General features: G+C 37.0%; 1 protein-coding gene across 3 annotated transcripts in view; it reads left to right on the forward strand.

Moving 5' to 3' along the window:
• Nucleotides 1–23,297, forward strand: part of OLFM3 (olfactomedin 3) — a 188,581-nt gene that overhangs the window by 130,996 nt on the left and 34,288 nt on the right. For 2 of the 3 annotated variants that reach the window (XM_041747233.1, XM_041747234.1), the window contains exon 2: nucleotides 22,291–22,437. In XM_041747233.1, the coding sequence (XP_041603167.1) occupies nucleotides 22,291–22,437 (147 nt within the window). Of the gene's footprint in view, nucleotides 1–12,441; nucleotides 12,571–22,290; nucleotides 22,438–23,297 lie in introns of those variants that run through there. The other variant, XM_041747232.1, reaches the window with a different exon arrangement.

The raw sequence follows: 23,297 nt of genomic DNA on the forward strand, positions 1-23,297 counted from the left end.
ATTCTCCCCACCTTCTTCCCGCCCTGCCTGAGGCAGAATGACCTTTCCTTGCTATTTAGGAAATTCTACTGAATCCACCTAAACCCACCATCACCTGGGTTTTTCTATCCCACCCAAACAGAATTAATTGCAAACCTACTTATATTCCATTGTATTTTGTACACACTATATATCACCTTATATCGAAATGATTTTATAGATGTATTTCTTCCTTATTCTTATCAGAACCCAACCAGAATATGAGACTTTGTATGAGAGTGAATTTTATTTTTGATCTCTAGCATTTGGTGTCCAGTATATAAAGGATGATCAATGAATCCCTGTTGAATGTACAAATGATTCACAATGAAACAAACCTTGATCTCAAATAATTTTAAATGTAATTTTGTAGAAAACTATTGACTAATTTATATGTGTATTTTGATAGATATTATTATTATTGAAAGCAAAAATATATGAGAAGAAACTTACTTTTTATCACTGGCATATTTATTAGTCACTCTTGAAAGAAAAAGTTATTAATGAGTGCACATGAATTATGTACCACCATTATTGAACAGTAGTTATGAGCTGTCTCCAATTTCAAATTCAATAACTTCTTGAAAACCTTATGAACTGCAGTAAGAGATACATTACAGCCTAAGCATTCATGCTTGAATGTCAAGAGAACTTTCGTTTATTTTGTTTTGTTTCAAATACTGTAGAAAGGGATCCCTGGGTGGTGCAGCGGTCTGGCGCCTACCTTTGGTCCAGAGCGCAATCCTGGAGACCTGGAATCAAATCCCACGTCAGGCTCCCGGTGCATGGAGCCTGCTTCTCCCTCTGCCTATGTCTCTGCCTCTCTCTCTCTCTCTCTCTCTCTGTAACTATCATAAATAAAAAATAAAAAATAAAAAAATAAAAATAAAAACAAATACTGTAGAAAGAGTAAAGAGGTAAAACATAAAACTTCCAATTTGAAGTACAAAATGCTAGAATTATCCAAGCTTAAATTGCAGACACACAACCTAGGCAATAGTTTAAAATAGGGAACACATCAGTATCATGTTGGATGCCCTTGCAAACCATACTTAAATCCTACTTCGGTGCTAGAAAGGCTCAATTAAGTTTAGAGAAAGTGAAAGAGAAAAATACCAAAAGAAAGAGAATAAGAGAATGAGAGGGGTGAAAAGAAAGGGGAATGGAATGGAGGAGGGAGAAAAGAAGAGCAGGAGAGAAAGAAGAAAGGAAGGAAAGAAGGAAAGAAGGAAGGAAGGAAGAAGGAAGGAAGGAAGGAAGGAAGGAAGAAGAAGAAGAAGAAGAAGAAGAAGAAGAAGAAGAAGAAGAAGAAGAAGAAAAGAAGAAGAAAGAAAGAAAAAGAAAGAAAAAAGAAAGAAAGAAAGAAGAAAGAAAGAGAAAGAAAGAAAGAAAGAAAGAAAGAAAGAAAGAAAGAAAGAAAGAAAGAAAATGCATTACAAAGACAATCCACTTCCAATAATGCAAATAACTCAACACTCTTCATGTTATAATGTACCTGCATAGTTTGCTGCAGAGACCGGGCAAGAAGCCTCTACACCAGAACTAAATTTGGGGCTCTATACTTTACCACTCAGATTATGTGTAAATATTAGAATTCAAACTACTCCTCGCTGACATGTGCATAAAATTTTGAAAACCATTTTCTTAATAATGCAAGGTCCTTCAGGAGCCCTGGTATTTCTACTAGTCTACCTCCTCAAGAAAAAGGCTGTTTTCCTAATAATGTCCTTTTTTTTTCATAGTCTCTTTACATTCAGTAGCCCTAGATTACAGTTAGGGTAAATACCACAATTTTATTTTCTTAATCAAAAGGGGTAAAAATGTAAAATACTGTGACAAAAGATGCATACTGACAAAGGAAGGGCTAAAGAAAATAAACCTCTTCCACTGGAAGCACAGAACCAAACTTCTTATGACTTAAATTCTATCTTATTAAAGGGCCCATTATAAATTACAGTCCATTTTCCCTGAGTGAGTTAAAAATTAAGAAATTAGGAACCTGACTTTTAAAACTAGTTCAAGCATTATCTTTTTCCTATGAGTTTTTTCCTGATTATTTCATCACATGGTATTGACCTTTCCTTCTTTTTACTCCACTGTATCTCTATACTTGTAAGATTACTATTCACCTCAAATGCATAATTGTTTATGTTCTGTTACTTTCCCAGATTGATAAATTGCTCAAAAGATGAGCAATAAATATCAATTTATCTGATACCAATCTTGCATTTTTCAGTTTAGTCCAGTTCTTGGTCCAAAGAATGAACTCAATAAATGTTTAATACATTAATGCCTTTAAAGATCTTTCAGAGTTAATAATATACTTCTGCTTATGTTTGTCTAATGACAGGAAATTTATAATTAAGCTTGAAAATGTGCAAAGAAGAATATTACAAAGCAGAAATAATTATTTGATTTCAATAACAAGAGACAAACTTTGTCAACACTACTTTCCTTGGCTTATCTATAGTCAAGTTCATACTTTTAGATGAGTGTTCGCAAAGGGAACTGTTTCTAAGTTACTACTGATGTCCTCCTAAAACTGTTTTTAAGGTTAATAGTTCTTAATTGCATTGAGATAAAAAAGAACAAGGGAATGAGGTAATGAATTTGTGCAGCTTCATCTGTGTGGTTTTAATGACCTGGCCTTCTCTGTTTTTCTGACCCCCTTTTAAAACCATAACTCTTACGACACTTCCAATGACAAAGCATGCCTGACTTGTTTCAAGTCCAGATCTTTAGACATTTGTGTTTATGTTTGTCTGCCCAGAGCTTTCAAATCACAAAACAACCTTGACTACACATACTGGTGAGGGAGCAATGCTGAAAATAATATCCTAATGCTGCTACATAAGAATTAGCTCTGTAGAACTGCTAGGATGTGATTTGTTAAAAAGTAGGCTACAAACGTAATCTTCCATACTTTGATGTCTGGGGTTACTGACTACCACCAGATTTTTGATTCCTGCTAAACATACACTTCAAATTTCATGACAGAGATAAGCTCTATGAAACACTTATAACAACTTTCAGAAAATTGCACATTTGAGGATCCAATTTCATTCGTTCGTGTTACCCCTGAAATCAGCCTTCTTTCTGATCACCAGGCAATTTTTCAACCTCTTTGAGATTTGCCTTCCTAAACAATTTTTTCTAGAAAAGCTTTTGGCAATAATTTAACACTTTAGTCAGTCCTGGTGATTTAAGTGAACTTAAAAAAAATCTGAAAATACATTCCAAAGAAATGAAGCAGGGACTGAACTTACCTGAGAGTCAATGTCTCCCTGGTTAGAGCCTTGCTCAGTCACACTTAAACAGAAACTCAACAAGTGAAGACATGTTATTTTCCATTTTTATGCTTAGCTTTAAGAATTCATTTACCAAGGACATGCCAATGATTAAATTTCGATGCTTCCCCTAAATAATACCAACTATTTTTCTAAAAGACAAAATTTGACATCAGCATGTGCTGTAATATTGTGTAGGTATGTTTGCACGTGTACAACAGTCAAAAGAGCATACTAATAATGTGACCATTGAGGTTCAAATATTGGCCTTGCCATTTATTGGTTGTGTGACCAGTAGCTCATTTAACTTCTTGGTGCCTCAGTTCCTCATCTATAAACTGTTTTAGTAATACTACCAACCTCACAGGGTTTGTGTGAGAATTAAGTTCATCCAGGTAAGTTCTTAGAACAGTGCCGGGCAGGCAGACTTACAGAGGCAGCTTCTCAAGGCTTCCTGTAGGATGGGCACGTTTTAGACCCTTTCTAGAATACTCTTAGCAGTCAGTCCCTGTGAACCAACAACATTAGAATCAAAAAATGTTTTGCATTTTTAAACCACTTAAAGATAAGCCTTTATATTGATAATTCACCACAAAGTTTGAGGATCTTCACTACTTATCACTAACAATTTTTATCTCTATTGTTTTCTTCCCAAAGATGGAGAAAACAAGCATCTTTGCACAAGAATAATTATGACTAACATCAATTGAAAGCTCCTTGTTTACTAGGTCCTGTAACAAGTGCTTCATATGCAGAAGTTAATTTCATCCTCACAAATACCTAAGCAATCAGGTTCTCTTGTTATCACGAATTTATACACAGGGAAACCAAGGCTCTGGGAGATCACAGAGCTAGTCATGTTAAAGCAGAGAATGGGAAGGTGCCTGTGTGACTACAGGGATAAAGGCTGAGTTCTTAAGAATGATACTTAATTATGGAAGGGGCTACATAGAAAATTCAGTTTAATATCTTCATTTCCGAGTTGAAGAACCTAGAGCTAGACAGTGACTAAGCTGATGCAAAATCTAAGTCTCCTGACTTAGTCTGAGGGTCTCTCTGTCACACCACACTGTATCCTCCTTTCCACTAGTCTAATCCTGGATTTATAATTTCCCACTTCTTCAATGTTGAGTAGAAAGTCAGGGGAAAAAACATGTTTGCCCTGAATATATTTCTCCCCGACGCATCCATTTTTTCTCCTTTGAAGTAGCAAGAACAGCTGCCAACCAAGGATCCCCGGGGCTTATAGAGCATCAGTCGGCTTCACAGATGAAGGAAAAGATGAAAAGACAGAAATCCCTCCTTTAAAGAACTTTGCTAATGTTTTTCACTCTAAATTCACTCTTTCATTAGTGAACACTTTTAAGACAACCCTGAAAGCTCAAGGCAAGAGTAGCAAAGCACTGAATTCTGGGAGCTATAAGTGGTCCCTAATTGATTGCCAAGGGCCAAATGAAGGGGAGTTGGGTGAATGGACACTCAGGTCTCTATCTTCTCTAACTCATTTTATTTAAACTCAACCTTTTCCATAACCTACAGTCTCTTCCACCTTCCCTACATTATTAGAGACAAACTTCATTAGCCAAAGGCAAGAGCAAGAAAAGATTGCTTCCATATTTATTTAGAGTTCCAGTGACTTGAGCCCTTTATCAAGAGAAGACATAACAAGAGTTAGAAACAGTATTTCTTGGCTTAAATCAAACGTGCTTGTATTCTAAATCTGGAAAGAAGCAGCATTCTTAGCTATAAGCATAATGTTTCAATATTTTACAATATCATTTTACCCACATATACATTCATCATGCACACATAAAACACACATGCAAAATGCACTATATTACTCTGATTTGTTTTGCAAAATATAGGCTCTGTTTTAATTCCACACTGAAAATGATCTTCTTTTAAAATGAGGGCAAGTCAGGAAGAAAACAATAACATATTCATTTAGTCATTTGTTTAATAAATATTTATTGAGAACCTACTATGTTCCAGGCACTCTTCTAAGCATTGAGAATACCTCAGTGAGCAAAACAAACAACATTCTTGCCTTCATGAAGCTTCATTTCTAGTGGAAAAAACAAATATAAACAGATTGAATAAATAAAATATATTGAGATGCTAACTTGTAATAAATTCTAAGGAGAAAAAAAGGAACTATCAAAAGACACTAGAAGTAATCAAATGAAAAGAGGAGAAATTTTAGATGGCATGGTCAAGCAAAGACCTTATGAGAAGGTAATTTTTGAAATAAAACAAAAAGGAATTGAGGGATTAGAATTCTACTACAGAAGAATAAATCCAAAGGTACTGAGTTGAAAGATTATTTTGTGTCTCTGAGAAAAATGCCCAAGGAGAACACAGTAGCACCAGTGAAGCAAACAAAGAGAAGAGTTATAAGAAATGAGATCAGAAGAATAAGAGGAAACCAGATTATGTGGAACCTTACAATTCATGCAAACATTGTGACTTTTACCATGAGCAAGATAAGAATCTATCAAAGAGTTTTAAGCAGAGAGATAACATAATCTGACATATTTTAATCACTCTGAATTAAATATTCAGAAAATCAACCAGTGATTCTGATTTAACTTAATAATTCAACAGAATCACTCTGGTTTAGGGAGTTAAAATGGACTGAAGTAATACAAGGTCAATAACTGGTAGCTTTGGGATCCCTGGGTGGCGCAGCGGTTTGGCGCCTACCTTTGGCCCAGGGCGCAATCCTGGAGACCCGGGATCGAATCCCACGTCGGGCTCCCGGTACATGGAGCCTGCTTCTTCCTCCGCCTGTGTCTCTGCCCCTCTCTCTCTCTCTGTGACTATCATAAATAAATAAAAAAAATTAAAAAAAAAATAAATAACTGGTAGCTTTTATAGTAAACTAAATGAGAGATGATGGTGACTTGAATGGTGGCAATGGGTATGGTGTAAAATGCTAGATATATTTTCTAAAGTAGAAACTAGAAGACATGCTGATAGAATTGATAAGAGATGTGGGGGGTGAGGGGGAGTTAAGTTTGAAACCTAACTTTCTGTCCTGACCAACTGAACCATGGAGTTAAAATGGGAAGAATGTAGGAATGTCTGCATGTATGTGGTTTTTATTTATTTCTTTTCTTTCTTTCTTTCTTTTTCTTTTTTCTGTTTTCTTTTTTTTTTTTTTTTGGTTTTGTTTTGTTTGCTGGAGATGGGGGAAGGAGCTCATTTTTTACCATGTTCAATTTAAGATGTCTATTAAACATCCCAGTGGAGATGTCAAGTAGATAATTGGATATACAGGTCTGAATTGATAGGAGAGGTCTGCTAGGAAGAAATGAATTTGGGAGTCATTAGCATATAGATGAGGAAGATTCAACAAAGAGACTAAAAAAGATAGGTCAGAAAGTAGAAGGAAAACTAGATGAGTATGATATCCTTGAAGCCAAGTGAAGAAATTACTTCGAGGAGGAGAAAGTAAAAGTCTAATGAATGTTGCTCATAGGTCAAGGAAATTGAAGTCTGAGACTTGACTGCTACATGTGGAATCATTTAGCAATGTGAGATCATTGGTGGCCTTGATAAAAGTAGTACCAGTGGAGTGGAGAAGTGTGGACAAAAACTTGATTAGAAAGAAATAAACTGAAGATGGTGAGTATAGACAACTCTTTCAAGAAGGAATGCCTTAAAGATATGAGAAATAGGGGAATAAACGGATAGAAAGTAGGATCAAGAAAGTACTATTTATATGTAAAATAAGAGATATAAGGGAGTGATCCATTAAAGAGGCAAGATTTCTTGATGTCAGAAAGAATTAAGAGTTGTCTGAGTAGGTCAGATGGATGTGATCTAGGGCTGGCTAAGGTGGTCCAAAAACGGCAGCATGTACATCAGCTGGGAGACTGTCAGAAATACAAAGTATTTAGTCCTATGCTAGAGCCAGTAAGTAGGACTCTCAAGAGTGGGACCTAAGGATCTGGGTCTTAACAAGTTTTCCAGGTAATTCCTATGCATGATAGTCTGAAAGGTACTGACCTACTGGACAGGGGAGGGATCAATCTTACCTGGGAACACAGACAATTAGTCTGTAACAATAGGAGAAAAGGTGGCATATGTGGACTTAGGTGAGGTGGGTAAGTTGATATGGTAGTGGGACTTGATGGAAATTTTCTTGTAATTACTTTGGCTTCTCAATGAAGGAGGAAGCTAGAATACTAGTCCTTCTTTTCTGTTTTGAATTGGACTATTAGTTCCAGAGACCTAGAGTGACTTTGTGTTGCATAGCAGAGTTGTATTAATCTCCTCATGTACCCCAAGCCCAACTGTTACCCCTTGCAAAGACAAACTTCCCACTTTTTCAGGGCTCATTGTTCCTTAATCTGGTCTACACTTTCTGGCCCCGCCTCAGTTGTGCCATTTCTTATCAGAAATAAGGTTGCCTTTAAAGGAGCATCTGCCATGTTACAAGCACTTTTAAGTATATTCTCGTAGTCAATCCCTCCACATAGATTCACTTATCCATTATTTTACAGTTGAGAAAATGGAAACTCCTAAATGGAACTGTTTATTTACCTAATCATTCACATACCACACCCTCCAGGGTATATAGCATCACCAGAGTGATTTGGTGAAACAGAGTGAAAACCACTCTGTTTTCCTCAATTGTATGCCACTCCTCCTACTTTTCCTACTTAGGTTGCTAAGAGGAGTCCACTTTGTTTCTTCCAGAGGTTACTTTAGCTTCTTTTAGCCAATCAATACAACCTGTTTTTCAGTATTCTATCCAATTACTACTCTCTCCTCCTCCTCACAGACTCCTCCTCCTCCCTACCTTCCATGCTTCCTCCTCCTTCTTCATCAATAATTTCTACTCCCTACAGTTGTATTTTTACAACTACATCTAATATGCCATTTTCCTTTCTTTCTCAAATCATCTACAAAGTTTAAAAATGTTAAATTACAAAAATAAAATGTGAGTAGCCTATTCCTTCTTAAATTTTCTATCATCAAACAAGTAATATCAATCTCTTTCCTGTTTTGCCTATAGTCAACCTTTTTGGTTTCCTATAATATTTTATGGGGCCATCAGGTTTTTTCATGTATTTACTTTTTCATGTCTGCCTAAGCTGGGTTCCTCCAAAACCCACAAATACCTACAACACGAATAGCCCCCAAACTAGAAAGTGTTTTGAGCATTAAAGCACTGTTAAACATTTGTGTTCCAAATCAAGGGAAAAAAAAATTTCAATGACCGAATATGCTGATATTACATAAGATCACCTGCAAGTCTTTCTTGGTCAATATTTGTTTATTAATTATTTATCATATAGGTTTCTCATGAAATATTTTCTAGGTAATAAAAGGACAGCCTACCATAAAACATCTAATAAATAAATACATTAATCAATATCTTTCAGCTCTCTGTGAGCAGTAATGCACTGTTGTAGCTTTTATAGTTACTGACCTACATTGAGATTCTAAAAAGAAAATAAATATCTGGTCAGGTCACATTTTTTTGTTAGATTACTTGTTAGATTACTAGATTTAGTAACATTTTCACTATTTACTAGTGATAGGACTTTTTTTTTTTAGATAAAAATGTACAGGTAATAAATCTAGATATTATCTTAAGGTCTAAATAAAATCATTGATAGTTGAAGACAATGTATGTCTAAATTAACCATTTTTATCATCTATGCAGACACATTATTTTTACTAGGTCTTTGTGGTCTAGTGAAATTAACTCTTTTCTGAACTCTATATGTATTGTACATTATCATTCAGGGATTTTTCTCTACCATAGGTGACTCATACCTGATATGTGACAATGAACTCTATCTTCTCCCTAAGTCATACTTCTAAAATTGTATTCTTATCCTGATGAATATTCACCACCCAAATCCCAAATCTGAAATTCCCCTAGGTAACTTCCTCTCTTCCTCACTTCTTAAATCTGTTCAAACACTAAGTGCTACCAATCCTACCTCAAATCTTCATGGAATCCAACCTTTTGAAGTTCACTGAGTATCTTACTCCTGGACCTCATCCTCTCTTGCCTAAACTGGAACATGCCCTTAAGTGACCTTCCAGTCTCTGATTTGCTTTGCTGTTCCCATCTTTGCTGATACCCATCTGTCTATGCTGCATCATAAAAATGCCAAAGTAATAATAATTTGAGATATTAATCTCAATGACTAAGGACTTAACTGCTTTGCTTAAAATTCTTGAATTATATACAAGATAATTTCCAAACATCTTTGGGTGGCCCTGAAGTTCTGGGAGCTGGTCACTGCTAGTATTTCCAACTTCATCTCTGGCTACTTACTCTACCACCACCATTCACACTATTCTTATGGGACTTCTGTAACCATGGGATTTCTTGCCCTGAAAACAAGCTGTTACTACTACATAAAATAATCACCTCCCCCATCTGCAAACTAAAACTCAACTTCTAAAATGGGAATGATAATCACTTCACTAGATTATGAGAGCACAGCAAACTATTTAGCTCTTTACAAATAGGAGCTATTTTTATTTCCCACAACTAATAATCATTATAATTTAAGCTCTTTATTTCAATGTGTGCCATTAAAACCTATTCTAAAAACAACATTATAGATTTGATGTTGTTGATAAACACCATCAAATTACAAACTTTCATACTGTTCCTTCCATTCTTTAGTTACTTGCATCTCTGAGAAATTACAAGAAGCATTCCATTTGTGTTGTGTTTTTCTTTATTTCTTCTCTTTTTTTAAAGTATGCACGTTTCTTTTTTAAAAGATTTATTTGTTCATTTGAGAAAGAGAGAGAGGGGGGAGGAGGAGCAGAGGGAGAGGGATAAGTAGACTCCACGCCCAGCACCCAGTCTGATGCAGGACTTGATCCCACCACCCCCTGAGATCATAACCTGGGTTGAAATTAAGAGTCAGACACTTAACTGACTGAGCCACCCAGGCGCCCCTCTTCCTTTTTTTTTTTAATTTGCAAATAAGAACACTGGTTCCCCTGACATGCAATCCTGTATTCTTCTAAAGATGCTATTATTTTGTTGACTGATAGTTCATTAATAACTATAATTACCATCTGCCATGTTGCATCTTAAATGATCTAACAACTGCATGTATATTAGTTTTCAATTCTGGAAATTAAGCTCTTGAAAAGGCACTTCCCCTCCTAAATCAGGTAAAGTTCCAGGTGTATATTTCAAATAATTAGATTTGTAAATCCACTTTGCTTTTTGTTATTGCCACATTGTAATAATAATGTAAAATTTCAGTCCTTTCTATGAATACTCTTATTCAAGGCTAACTTTAATATATAAACTATTGTGCTTTCACCTTTATAGTCTCTCATGTATGATTTTTTGAAAGACACAAATAAGTAATATTTGGTTTTCTGGGCCTGTGGTTAAAAAAAAATAAGAGTCAACTAAAATCATCTGGTTGTATTTTGAAGGGAAAAAAGCCTAAGTTCCTAGGTAATAGAAGCAAGGAAGACTTGAGGAGTCTCTCAGTATTCATCTTAGTTTAAAGCTCTTTTTGAGAATAAAGGACATACATACTTCTATAAATATGTATCTCTTTCAATTTTATTAAAGACATTTCTTTTATTTCTCCTGCCAAAACTGTTTATGAAAAATATATATCTTGGGCTGAGAATTCCAGCTATAAACAATTCCAGAATTCTCCTAAGGAATCAAAATAGTATACTTCCTTCTTATAACAGGTTCCTTTTCATTTAATTTTCATTCAGCCACATTTCCCTTCATGTCTTCTCTCTACATTTTTTATTTTAGGACATATATATTGCACAAAACAATGGCCTCTGATTTATTCCATTTGGGACCTGAGATTTGGATAGGGGCAATTTATAGTATTTGTAAGAAGAATATAATAATACGATCCACAAGCCCCAAATTCAATATACACCTTTGCCAATTCTAATAAACAGATCGTTGTATTTTATTTACCTTACTTTTTTAAAAGATTTTATTTATTTATTCATAAGAGACACAGAGAGAGGCAGAGACACAGGCAGAGAGAGAAGCAGGCTCTCTGTGGGGAACCTGATGCTGGACTTGATCCCAGGATCCTGGGATCACACCCTGAGCCAAAGGCAAATGCTCAACCACTGAGCCACCCAGGTGTCCCCAAATCATTGAATTTTAAAGCTGGAAGAGGCCTTGGAGAGCATGGAGTCCAAACCTGAAAAATGAAAACCAACGGATGTTAAGTCACTGACCAGTCACTCAACTGACCAGAGGAAAATAAGACTGGACCCTCAGGGTCCCTAAATCCAAGTCCTGTGCTCGTTTTTTAATAGTCACATGTTCTGTTATGACAGACAGGCAGCAGTAGTCTGTCATTCTTCGCCAGGTGAAAATAGAGTTAACTGAGTTCGTCCTTTGAACAACTAGGAAGCACTGATTCTTAAAAGCAAAACTGGAAACATATGAAATTTCCATAACAGAAGCTTTCCTCTAAGGCTGCCTTTTCTGTCTATTCACAAGTAAGTTGCCTAGGGTGATGTTCTCCACAGGCAGCAGCTATTAATCTTTGACTTTTTTCTTAGAGGCAACAATGCTAATTTTAGGTTACTGTTAAAAAAGTAAAAAAACCTCTTCCTCTGAATATCTGATCATCCTGGAAATTGTTTGCAGACTTTGTTTTCATGCTCTGCCCAGAAGTACTCTGTGTAGGCTAGGAGAAATCCGTAGGTATGAAGTTTGATGCTTGAAATGTGCACTTTGGCAGACCTCCATCTAGAGGTGTATTTTTTATGAAGGATAAAGAGCAGCTGATTATACTCACAAAAACCCCAGAGGAGGTTAGACTGTTGATGGTGACTGAGTACAGTGGAAGAGCTCAGGGTCCCTCTCCCACCAACTGCTTGCTCTCGTAAATACCAACCAAGCCCTATCAAGATGATTTCATTTGATGAACCAGCAAAGTGTCCGGAAAGGAAGGAAAAGGAAGAGCAAGTCACTTCCCACGAGGGTGGGGGAAAAGAGGTTCTGTGAGCTTTCCCCAGTGATTAGAGCCGGGAAAGTTGATCTCTTTTCATGCTGTGGATGTGGCTGCTGCAGTCACGCCTCCCGCTGCCAGCCCAGCACCAGGATCTTAATCAGTCACTATGAAAACTCATTAGCTTCACAGCAATGAGTCCTCCACTGCTGAAGCTTGGCGCTGTGCTTAGTACCATGGCAATGATCTCAAACTGGATGTCCCAAACTCTCCCATCCTTGGTAGGACTGAACACCACGAGGCTGTCGACGCCAGATACCTTAGTAAGTCACTCGGGTGGGATTGACCATCTTGGGAAGTAAGGGCATTAAACCAGTGGGCTTGATTTTGTAAACTGCAAAGGCTGAGATTTTGCTTCTCTATTTACAAGGCGGCTTCAGTGATACAATATTTATGTGATAACTTTAGTTATGGATATTGCTTTGTGAAGACTTTAAAGTTACACCAAAAAAAATAATAAATGGACAATTTGAGAAATTAGCTGTAAAAGGAAATACTAGACTCATTAAGTTCTTAAGACTGATAAGCTTTAACTTGTTTGGAAGGATTCTTTAAGAAATGTGTTTTGTTTTTTATTATTTTACTACTTCTTCTAATGTCTGTAAAACTCCCATAATTTTTCCTACGGAGTATGCTATAGAGAATATTCTAGCTAATATAGCTTTACTATAGCAGGATCTTCCTTGGAATTCAGTTCTTAGGGACTATTTGCAATGCCTTCAGTCTGAGAAATCAACCTCTTTTAAATACAAATAGAAAAACCTCAGCAATTTAAAACCTGACAGAAAGACTTTAAGAGAGCTAAGGAACACAATATAAAATTTCCTTGATAAAATCATCTCCCTTTAATTGTTTATTTTTTTATAAAGACTCTCCTATCACAAGTCTTGCTCCTGTAGTTTTCACTCACTTAAAATTAATTTTAGTTTTAACCCTTCCCACATTATAATGAAGTCTTTTCTGATAGTCTGAACCATGGTTTAGTTAAAACCTGTCAAATAAAAATGAAAACTACTGATTTTTCAGACAGAAGTTACAAATTCAAACAGAAGGAATATCCTCAAAAAAATCATTTCTCTGCTATCAAATAAAGGATGCAGAAACAATTAGTATTTGGAGCTCTTTACCTGCCTATTGATTTTTATCACTGGATTATTCCATTGGATCAAAAAGTCAGATATTAAAAGAAAAATAATCTCCCATTTTCAAGACCTATTTGCAGTTATGACTAATAATTAATCTATCAATGTGTAATTAACTGAGTAAAGCCAACAAATTAATTACATAATTTACTAAATTCAGCCATTGCTTAGGGCATGAGTAGAGCATATGTGAGGCACACTTTGACCCACTTTTATGTTTACCTACCTCCGTTAGATCACTTAAGTCACTTCACTGTCTTTACTTTGAGATTTCCCTACTTAGTACATGATGTATGTATGGCAGGAGGGATGTAAAAAAGATTTCTCCAGTTATAAAGAAAGCATGCTATGTCATCAATAAACAATTATAAAATCAAAGTATATTATTTAGTATATTCTGAGCCAAATGCTCTCAATGTTCAAAAACTTGATCTCAACAACTCAGTTGTTGAATTAACCCTTTCAGAAAATGAATCTAAACTAAGAAATCCATGAATGAATTATACTCCAAACTTGGTACCTTGGATCTGATATGTATAATTTTTGTGTGAATAGACATTGGTTTTCTTATTTCCTGTTGTTGATAGAAGAGAATCAAATGTCCAAAATTATGCATGATTCTTTTAGGACTTCTAGTTACCTTCTAAGGTTAAAGTAAATTCATTTTCTTTACTTCCTGATTTAATAATCTGTTGGTTGAGAAATAAAAAGCATTGCTCTGGTCTGTGAATGTTCTGATACAGCTGAATCCTCCTTTGGGTGACAAAAAAAAAAAATCAGGAAAGTTTACACTATTGTATTCTTCACTGGAAGGGAGAAATCAGCTTGCAAAAGTTTTTTTTTGTTGTTTTTTTTTGTTGTTTTGTTTTTTTTTAATGTTTCACAGAAGTGGCATACTTTACAGAGAAACAATGGCTATGACATTTCCCTATCTTAATTATTCAAGATAATTGCTCATACCTTTTGATTCCCATGATGAAAAATGAATGAATCTGTATTTCCTAGATTAAGATCATAAAATGCTAATGCTGGAAAGGATCTCTGAAACCATACAGGCCAGTTATCTTCACACTATTTTTGGCAGCAGTGCCTTTTTTTTCTCCCAAATTAAATCTTATGCATTATATAGGCTGAAAAAATATTTGTTGAGTGAAACTTGAAGTGGAAGTCCAATTTGTAAAACAGGTCATGGGTCAAATTATAAATGATGAGGGGAGGTATTTATTGGGCCTCCACCATCTGCTCCCTCTCCATACAATCAACCCCTTGCCCCAGACAAGATTCCTCCAGAGAAACCTTAAAGCACTCAAGAGCTCAACTGGAAATATGAATGATCTAATCCAACCTCCTCCTGCTGCAAGTGGGAAGAATGACCCAAAATGTATAAGTGACTAAACAGATTTTGCCCAGCTGGTGAATGAGAGAGCCAAGAATGGAAGCAAGTCACCTGACCACAGTCCTGATCAGAGAAGTGGTCTCATCCTTCACTAGTCCTTACCTCTCCTGGCCCTGGAGCCACAGTAGGTTCTTTGTGCCCTGCTCAGGTGGCTTCCCATAACCCTGAACTCCACTTTCCTTAGATGGCAGGGTTAACAGTGCCCTTTCTAGTAGATTTAGTTAGGATATCCTGTCCCTTTCAACTTTCCTGCTCTATGTTCTCACTTTAGACAGTATGTATGGGATGAGCCTGAAACTCAAAAATAAACAAACAAACAAACAAAAGAGTAGGTCTTCCTAACTCTGGGAAATGAACTAGGGGTGGTGGAAGGGGAGGTGGGCAGGGGTGGGGGTGACTGGGTGATGGGCACTGAGGGGGGCACTTGATGGGATGAGCACTGAGTATTATTCTGTATGTTGGAAAATTGAGCACCAATAAAAAATAAATTTATAAAAAAGATAAAAAAAGAGTAGGTTTTAAAATTTGCTTTATGAATGTTTATGGGATATGCAGATGGCAAAAAGTTCAGATTTACATAAACACAAAATCTTTCTTTAGAAGGGTATTTTCAAGTGACCTAAAAAAATAGAATAAAAATAAGAAGAAAAGGGCCTTAATGATTAAATGCAATTAAATCTGTTTGTAGCAAGCGTCTCTGAAATAGGCAGTGTACATTTGATCATCTCAAAAGCTGACAGAGGTTTTTAAATTTCTGGGATACTTTTGTTAGTAAATAGTCAAATACTGCTCCTTATTAGGGGAATATGCTCCCACTTGTTTTTTTAGAATCTTCAAGCATTTCTTTATTCTCCTCTTTGGCTCTGGTTTCCTTCTTCTTTCTTTTCTTTCTTTTTTCCTTCCAATCTATCACTGGGCCCATCAGCCTTTGGAGAAGCTGGTGTCCGTAGAGGTGAGGCCTTGGCTCTGAGGATGCTCAGGCTCCCTCTGGCACTTCTCTCTGATGCAGAGTAAAGGCCCTTTGGGGCTGAGCTTCTGAGAAATCCCCCACGCTGTGGACTCCACACCAGGAAGAACCTGGAAAAGAGCAATTAAACGAGCAGAGGACATCGGCAGACACCAGCTGTTCGCAGTCAGCCTGACTGCTGTGGTGGGAAGAGGCCTCAAAGGGAACCCGGGGGCATAAGTGATTTGTTTTGCTGCAGTTTCAAACATCTAGCTGACTTCTCATAAATAACTACTTCACTGAGTTAGTCAGTTTTAAGTTCTGTAAAATGAGTAGAATGCCCTGACACAAACTCTCCACACTTTCCAAATTTCTTCTTCTCGACTCACCAACTTTTTTCAATTTGCATGAAGACCTTGGACTTCTGTGTTATACAGACTGGTCTTCTTCTTCACATCCTTAGGCAATACCCCTTTTGTGAAAGGGCAACTAAACAAATTAAGGAGTGGAAGGTGGAGCAGAAAACAGAACTGCAAATCTTGAGGGCCACAGAGAAAGCAATAATTGCCTTTTTAGGGAAGAATAGTGACCTGGATACAAGGGTAGATGTATTCTTGCTCAAGTACTTCAGACGGAAGTAGGGCTGCAGACAGAAGTTCAGATGGAGCCTCTCAGCTTTCCACCAGCAGGAAGGGGCTGCCTAGGAAGCAGCAAAATTCTTATCAAGAACGGACAGAAGTGTGACTGAGGGGACAGAGACACAGGACCAGAGATGACCTCTGAGCCTTTTCCACCTCAGACTTTGTAATTTCCAGAACGTGAAGAGAGGTGTCCAACCAACCTAAATTTTATATCTTTGGGTTTTTTTTGTCATTTGTTTTTTTGTTGTTGTTGTTGTCGTTTTGTTTTAATAGTTGTTTTTCTTAGAGCCTTGAGGTTTTCTTGAGTGAAGAACATGCATTTCTTATTTCAGTTCCAATGGGTCTCATAAGAAATAGGAAGAAAAGTGCTGTGCAGTGGCATCTTTATTAACACATCCTCCAGAACACAGCTTCATTCCGTGTGGTCTGTCAACATCTCTCCCATTCTTTTCCTCACATTTCTCCTCTCTTCCCAACTAAAGCCATTAGCATGCTAAACCACATTTCACTCTCTGAGACCAAACCATCCTCAGACAAAAAAAATTTATAAGGGGTTTCATCCTTTAGGCATCTCCACTCTAAATCAAATAGGGTCTAATAAATGGATTTTTTTTTCTGCTTTATTTTTCCTACCTTGCGTACCACTCCCAACAGGTAGATTCCTTATTCTTTTTTGCTTCCATCTGTGTATACTTTTTATGAAATGTGTAGAAACTCAAGATAAAATGTAAAACCTAGCAATGTTCAACTGGCCAATTCAGTTCTCTTAAAATCATCAGATTTCTGTCCTTCACCTGCCCCTCCATGTGGGCCCTGATAAATGATTGAAGGGCCCACCACAGGAATATCCGGTTGCCTTGCTGAACCTGCACTGCTAACTACTCCTCCAGGGTGCCAATTGCTACTTATTTTCATACTGTTTATTTTTTTTTATTATTTTTATTTTTATTTTTTTATTTTTTTTTTTCATACTGTTTAGATAATGCCCTCCACTTGCCTGGGTGTAGCTTCTCCAAAACAGATTTTTGGTCTATTGGTGAATGGACATAGACTTTCTGTCCACATTTATGTGCAGAGGATGAGAGTAAAGACTCTGAGCTGAAGAAAACTGGGTCTAAGTTCTGATAGATGACTTGAAAAAAAATTCCTCATGAGGAGTTGCAGTTTCTTCATAAGTAAGATAGTCTATGTCTAAGGAAGGGTAGTTGGTTTAAAAAAAGTGAGGGTAATACAAAGGGGGGGGGGTTTTATAAACAGAAAAACAAATGGAAATGCAAGATATTTTTATTTATTTTTACTTTTACCTCAGTCTTCAGGATCTCTCTTTTCTGGTACAAAGTCCCTGGAGTTTTGAGCGAATTCTCACACAGTAGCTTTATATTTATAAAGCATAGCTTGGTAATTCAATTATAAGGAAAGAATCCAGACTTGAAATCCAATTGTTAAAATTATCATTTTAATTCTCCTATTTAGAGCATTCTTAAATATTTCATGAGTTCTGCAATATTAAAAACTACTAAATAGTTCATTTAGTTCTTCTAATTAAAACAAAAGGTTCAAAGAGAACTGCATCAGTAACCACTCTGATTAGGATGCTTTGGATAGTAATAAACCACTTGCACCCTCCAGGTCCGAGTACTGGCCTTCACCGCAGTTCCGAAAATGCTTTCAGGGTTAGCGTTAGCATTTATAAAAGGGAATTTCAGATAACTGGTGGTGCAGTGTGGTGGCTAAACTTTCAGACTCTGACATCAAACTGACATCAAAGTGCAAATCCCAGCTCTGCTGATTACCCCCTGCATGTCCTTGAGCAAGTTCCTTCCTGTCTTTCCATCTCAGTTCGCTCACCTATAAAATGGGTAGAAGGAATAACATAACCTTGTCCATAAGGTCAGTGTGATATTCAAAGGTAATAGTACACGAACGGCCAAGTTAGAGCTCCATAAATGTTTGCTATTACTATGAGTTTTACAGACACCTAAATAATTGTTCTTGAAAGTTAAAATGGCAAGTCTTTTTTCATTGGTATCCAAAAACTGCCTAAATATTTCCTTCCACCTGAGATCTTGGATGGTTTTGTTCTGATCCTCCTTTCAATGCCAGTTATGGATGCCTAAAAGAGAGCACTCGAGATGCTTCCTTTATTTATCAATGACCCTGACAAAGAGGTCTCTTTCAAAACCCACAGGACTGTCAGGCACTCATCTTTTATATTAGCTTTTTTTCTCTTTTGAGTTACCTTTTTCTTGCCAAAGAGGTAACTTGTTATACTTGAGATCATTCAAACTAACTGTGTAGTAGATAAGGTCATGGCTCTTCCCAATGATTCTTACAAGAAGACAATTGGAAGTACAAACAAGGCTGGAGTCTACTTTTATTAAGCTGACACTTCAGGGAGAATGCTAAATGAACATCAAACCCTATTCACCTTTCCTGTTTCCCTCATTCCAGAAACCAAGTGACACCTTGCCCTGTCATGATAAGCTCCTCACTAGTTAGCCAAACACTGGCAAGTGAATACCAATATTAATGCTGCCAGATTTAATAATCAGTGTTTGCGCTGCAGTTAAAGATATTTTAATATTATAATTGAGTGACCCATGCTCCTTTATCCAAAAGCTAAATTTATCCTAGTGACAAGACTTAATTTTCTGACATACTTGAGATTTGTGTCCAATGTTAGGTGAAGTCTAACTGAAACTATAAGACCTATGTCTAGATATATTAACCCCATCCTGTTACTTAGCTTAAACCTTTAAATGAATCGCTGAAAACTACTCTGCTAAACCATTCCTATCACTATTCTGTAATCTCTACATTTTTTTCTTCCTTAATACAAAAAGGATACCAAAATAGTCTTTAAGGTGCTATCTGATTCTAATAATATATAATTCTAAGTACATCTATCCATCCTAACTAGATATTCAGGCATAAATGCCACAAGGAATGAGAGAATGAAAAAGAAAGAAATAATAATGAATCCAATGCTTCAGAAATAAAAGGCAGCATAGGATGTTTCCATGAATTATCTGAAAAGGAAGATTAAAAAGAGCTCTGGCACCACTTGGTTCTCATTATAGATCAAGGACAAGGACTGTGACATCTTCAAGAGTTTTCTGAGTTCATAACTTACAGCTTCTCTGATAGTTGCTCATGATTGCTGTTGCAATGCCTATCAGCACCCTGTAGCAATTACTGCTAGAGCCCTTGAAAAGAAAAAGAACTGTGTGCTGGCTGATGGTATGCAATGATCTGGGACCTGGGACAGGATAAGTAGGAAATTGTATCTGTTCTGCTGTGAATTCCAGGGACAGAAGTTCTCACAGACCGTAGCAGATCTGTGGAAAGAGAAGCCAGCCTGCTTTCATTCTTCGAAGAGTCCACTTTTAACCTGGCAAAACACTTCAGGTCTATAGGCAAACAGCTGAGTCCAGTAACCACGGGCATTTTGCAAGACAGTCCTCTGCTGGCCTCCCTTCACCTCTTGGTTCCTAACCGCATCTCCATTCCCAACCCTCAGCCCTTCTCTCACTCTTCCTCACCTTGGCTTTCCAACCTCATTCATTAAATATCTTCTTTTCTCAACTAAATTCATCTCCCTCTTCTCCTGGTCATACGAGAAATACCTATCTTCTGAATCCCTGGAGACCAGAGAAGGACAGATAGAGAAAGGCTGATGAATTTCAGATCCTAGTCGTAGAAGCCAGAAAATAGCTACAAAGACGACCACTGATTTATCTGCTATTTCAACAGGAAAAACAAATTCAGATCAAATTGGATGGTTTGTCTATGTAACATCTGTTAGGTAGTTTTTTCAATATCCACGACTGACCTTTAAAAACAATTATCTGGCTCTTCAACATCATACTCATATGGCCTTAGCATTTTAATTAAATGCAGGACTCTAGTGGTGCACTGTCCAATAAGGAGGCCACAGGTAGGGGCACCCGGCTGGCTCAGTGATTGAGAGTCTGTCTTCAGCTCAGGTCATGATCCCAGAGTTCTGGGATCAAGTCCTGCATCAGGCTCCCTGCAGAGAGCCCACTTCTCGCTCTGCCTATGTCTCTGCCTCTCTCTGTGTCTCTCATGAATAAATAAATGAATAAAAGCTTTTAAAAAAAAAAGGAGCCCACATGTAGCTATTAGACATTTGAAATGTGGCTAATCCAAATTGAGGTGAGTCATAAGTATAAAATGTACAATCCATTTAAAAGAGTGCAAAAAAAAAAAAAGAGGGAAAAACAATGTAAAGTATTTCATGAATAATTTTTATATTGATTACATGATGAAATACTTTGAATATATGGAGTTAAATAAAGTACATAAAGATTAATATTATTTCTTTTTACCTTTTTAAGCCTATTAAAAAAGTTAAAATTATTATATTTCCATTTGACAGTACTGCTCTGGAGCATACTGCCTGGTTTCATACAAGCTCTACTATCCATACTGAGTGTTCTCAAACAATTTCCTCTTCTGTGAAATGGAAATAATAATTCCTGCTTCTTAGGGTGCTTCTTTGTACTGCTGCATCATCAAAATCAATGCACATGAGCTGTCCCTTGGACCAGGGCCTGCCCTTGAATGGCAGCATTTTTCAGCCTAGCCGATCCCCAAAGAGAAGCTCAACTGAGAGTCAAGCCACTGATAATCTCAGCAGCTAGAGAAATGAATGAGTGCCTCTCTGGGCAGTACATCACGGCAACCGCAACGACTCCTGTTTGTACAACGGAGAGTATATGTTTAAAGCCCAGTTCTTTCTGAAAAGTAACTAGATAAAAAGTGAGCATACTTATCTTTGTACCTGATAGAATGTACTTGATATGACAGGAAATATCTAATATATCTAGTAACTGGATATAAACTAAGTGTTGAAATAAGACATTTGAAAGGCAAATAGCGATACTAGACAATACACATTAAATGCTTGGTGAATAATACAGACAATCCTTCAGAATAGGTAGAAATTATAAGGGTTTAGTAATCTGAAGGTTTATAAGATGGATATACCAAGCAGGAGAAACAACATGAGTAACATACACAGATATAAATCAAGGTGGCATGCTTTCAGGACACACACAGACCAGTATGATTGAAAGGAAGTTTCCTATAGGAAGATACAAGAGGAAAAACTAGAAACGTAAATAGGAGGATGACTTTAAACTGCCTCCTTCATAGATAGGAAAGCCACTTTAAGCTAGGGTTCTAGAGAGGTAGAGAGATAAGTGCACAGAAGTAATTTGAGAAGATGAATTTGGCCGACTATGTTAAAATACTCTCTTTAACCTCCTTAGGACTGTGCTTTCTTTGCAAAACCATGGTGATCTAATTACTTTTACCCTATATTCTTATATGCTATTTTTCTAGCTTTATTCACAATTGATCCTTTAATGCACAGAAGGTCCTTACCATAGGGCTTTGCATCAGAATATCACACATGAATAATAATCAGAAAAATATATATATACTACTACTACCAGTTACTGTTAGGAAAGACAAACTAACAGATCTTATGTAGAAAGACTGCTGTTATGTGATTCAGTGGTTATCAGACGCTTCTAAAGTTGCACTGAAATGTCCAGATATGACAAAAAGCATTAGGGACGTGCTGTAGGGTCAATAAATGGTTAATAACATGAGAATAATATAGAAAAAATTCTCCTGGGGACTGATAAGGAGAGTGTAACTAAATGAAGCTATGCTGACTATAGAAGTTGTTTAATCTCTATCTTCAGAAAATAAAAACACAAACTTTAATTATCAAAAAAGATGCTTTGCTTAAAATGTTACACACCCACATTCTCTTTACGCTATAATAGACATCTGTGTTCTTATGTGTTTGCCATTGGTTTCCTCAGACTCAGATCAGTCCCAAAGAAGGGTGGCAAGTGTACAGTTCAGCACAGGATCCTGATGGACGATGCATATGCACAGTGGTTGCTCCAGAACAGAACCTGTGTTCCCGCGATGCCAAAAGCAGGCAGCTTCGCCAGCTTCTGGAAAAGGTAGGTACCCTGTTTTCTGCCCTCCCTCACCTTTTTTTTTAATTTTTTATAATAAATTTATTTTTTATTGGTGTTCCATTTGCCAACATACAGAATAACACCCAGTGCTCATCCCGTCAAATGCCCCCCTCAGTGCCTGTCACCCATTCCCCCCAACCCCCCGCCCTCCTCCCCTTCCACCACCCCTAGTTTGTTTCCCAGAGTTAGGAGTCTTTATGTTCTGTCTCCCTTTCTGATATTTCCTACCCATTTCTTCTCCCTTTCCTTCTATTCCCTTTCACTCTTATTTATATTCCCCAAATGAATGAGAACATATAATGTTTGTCCTTCTCCGATTGACTCATTTCACTCAGCATAATACCCTCCAGTTCCACCCATATTGAAGCAAATGGTGGGTAGACATGGCCAACATGCACATGAGAAAACGCTCTGCATCACTTGCCATCAGAGAAATACAAATCAAAACCACAATGAGATCCCACCTCACACCAGTGAGAATGGAGAAAATTAACAAGACAGGAAATAACACATGTTGGAGAGTTTGTAGAGAAAGGGGAACCCTCTTGCACTGTTGGTGGGAATGTGAACTGGTGCAGCCACTTTGGAAAACTCTGTGGAGGTTCCTCAAAGAGTTAAAAATAGACCTGCCCTACGACCCAGCAATTGCACTGCTGGGAACTTACCCCAAAGATACAGATGCAGTGAAACACTGGGACACCTGCACCCCGATGTTTATAGCAGCAATGTCCGCAATAGCCAAACTGAAGGAGCCTTGGTGTCCATCGAAAGATGAATGGATAAAGAAGATGTGGTCTATGTATACAATGGAATATTACTCAGCCATTAGAAATGACCTTTTT

The sequence above is a fragment of the Vulpes lagopus genome, chromosome 3 (assembly GCF_018345385.1).
Source record: "Vulpes lagopus strain Blue_001 chromosome 3, ASM1834538v1, whole genome shotgun sequence".
Lineage (NCBI taxonomy): Eukaryota > Metazoa > Chordata > Mammalia > Carnivora > Canidae > Vulpes > Vulpes lagopus.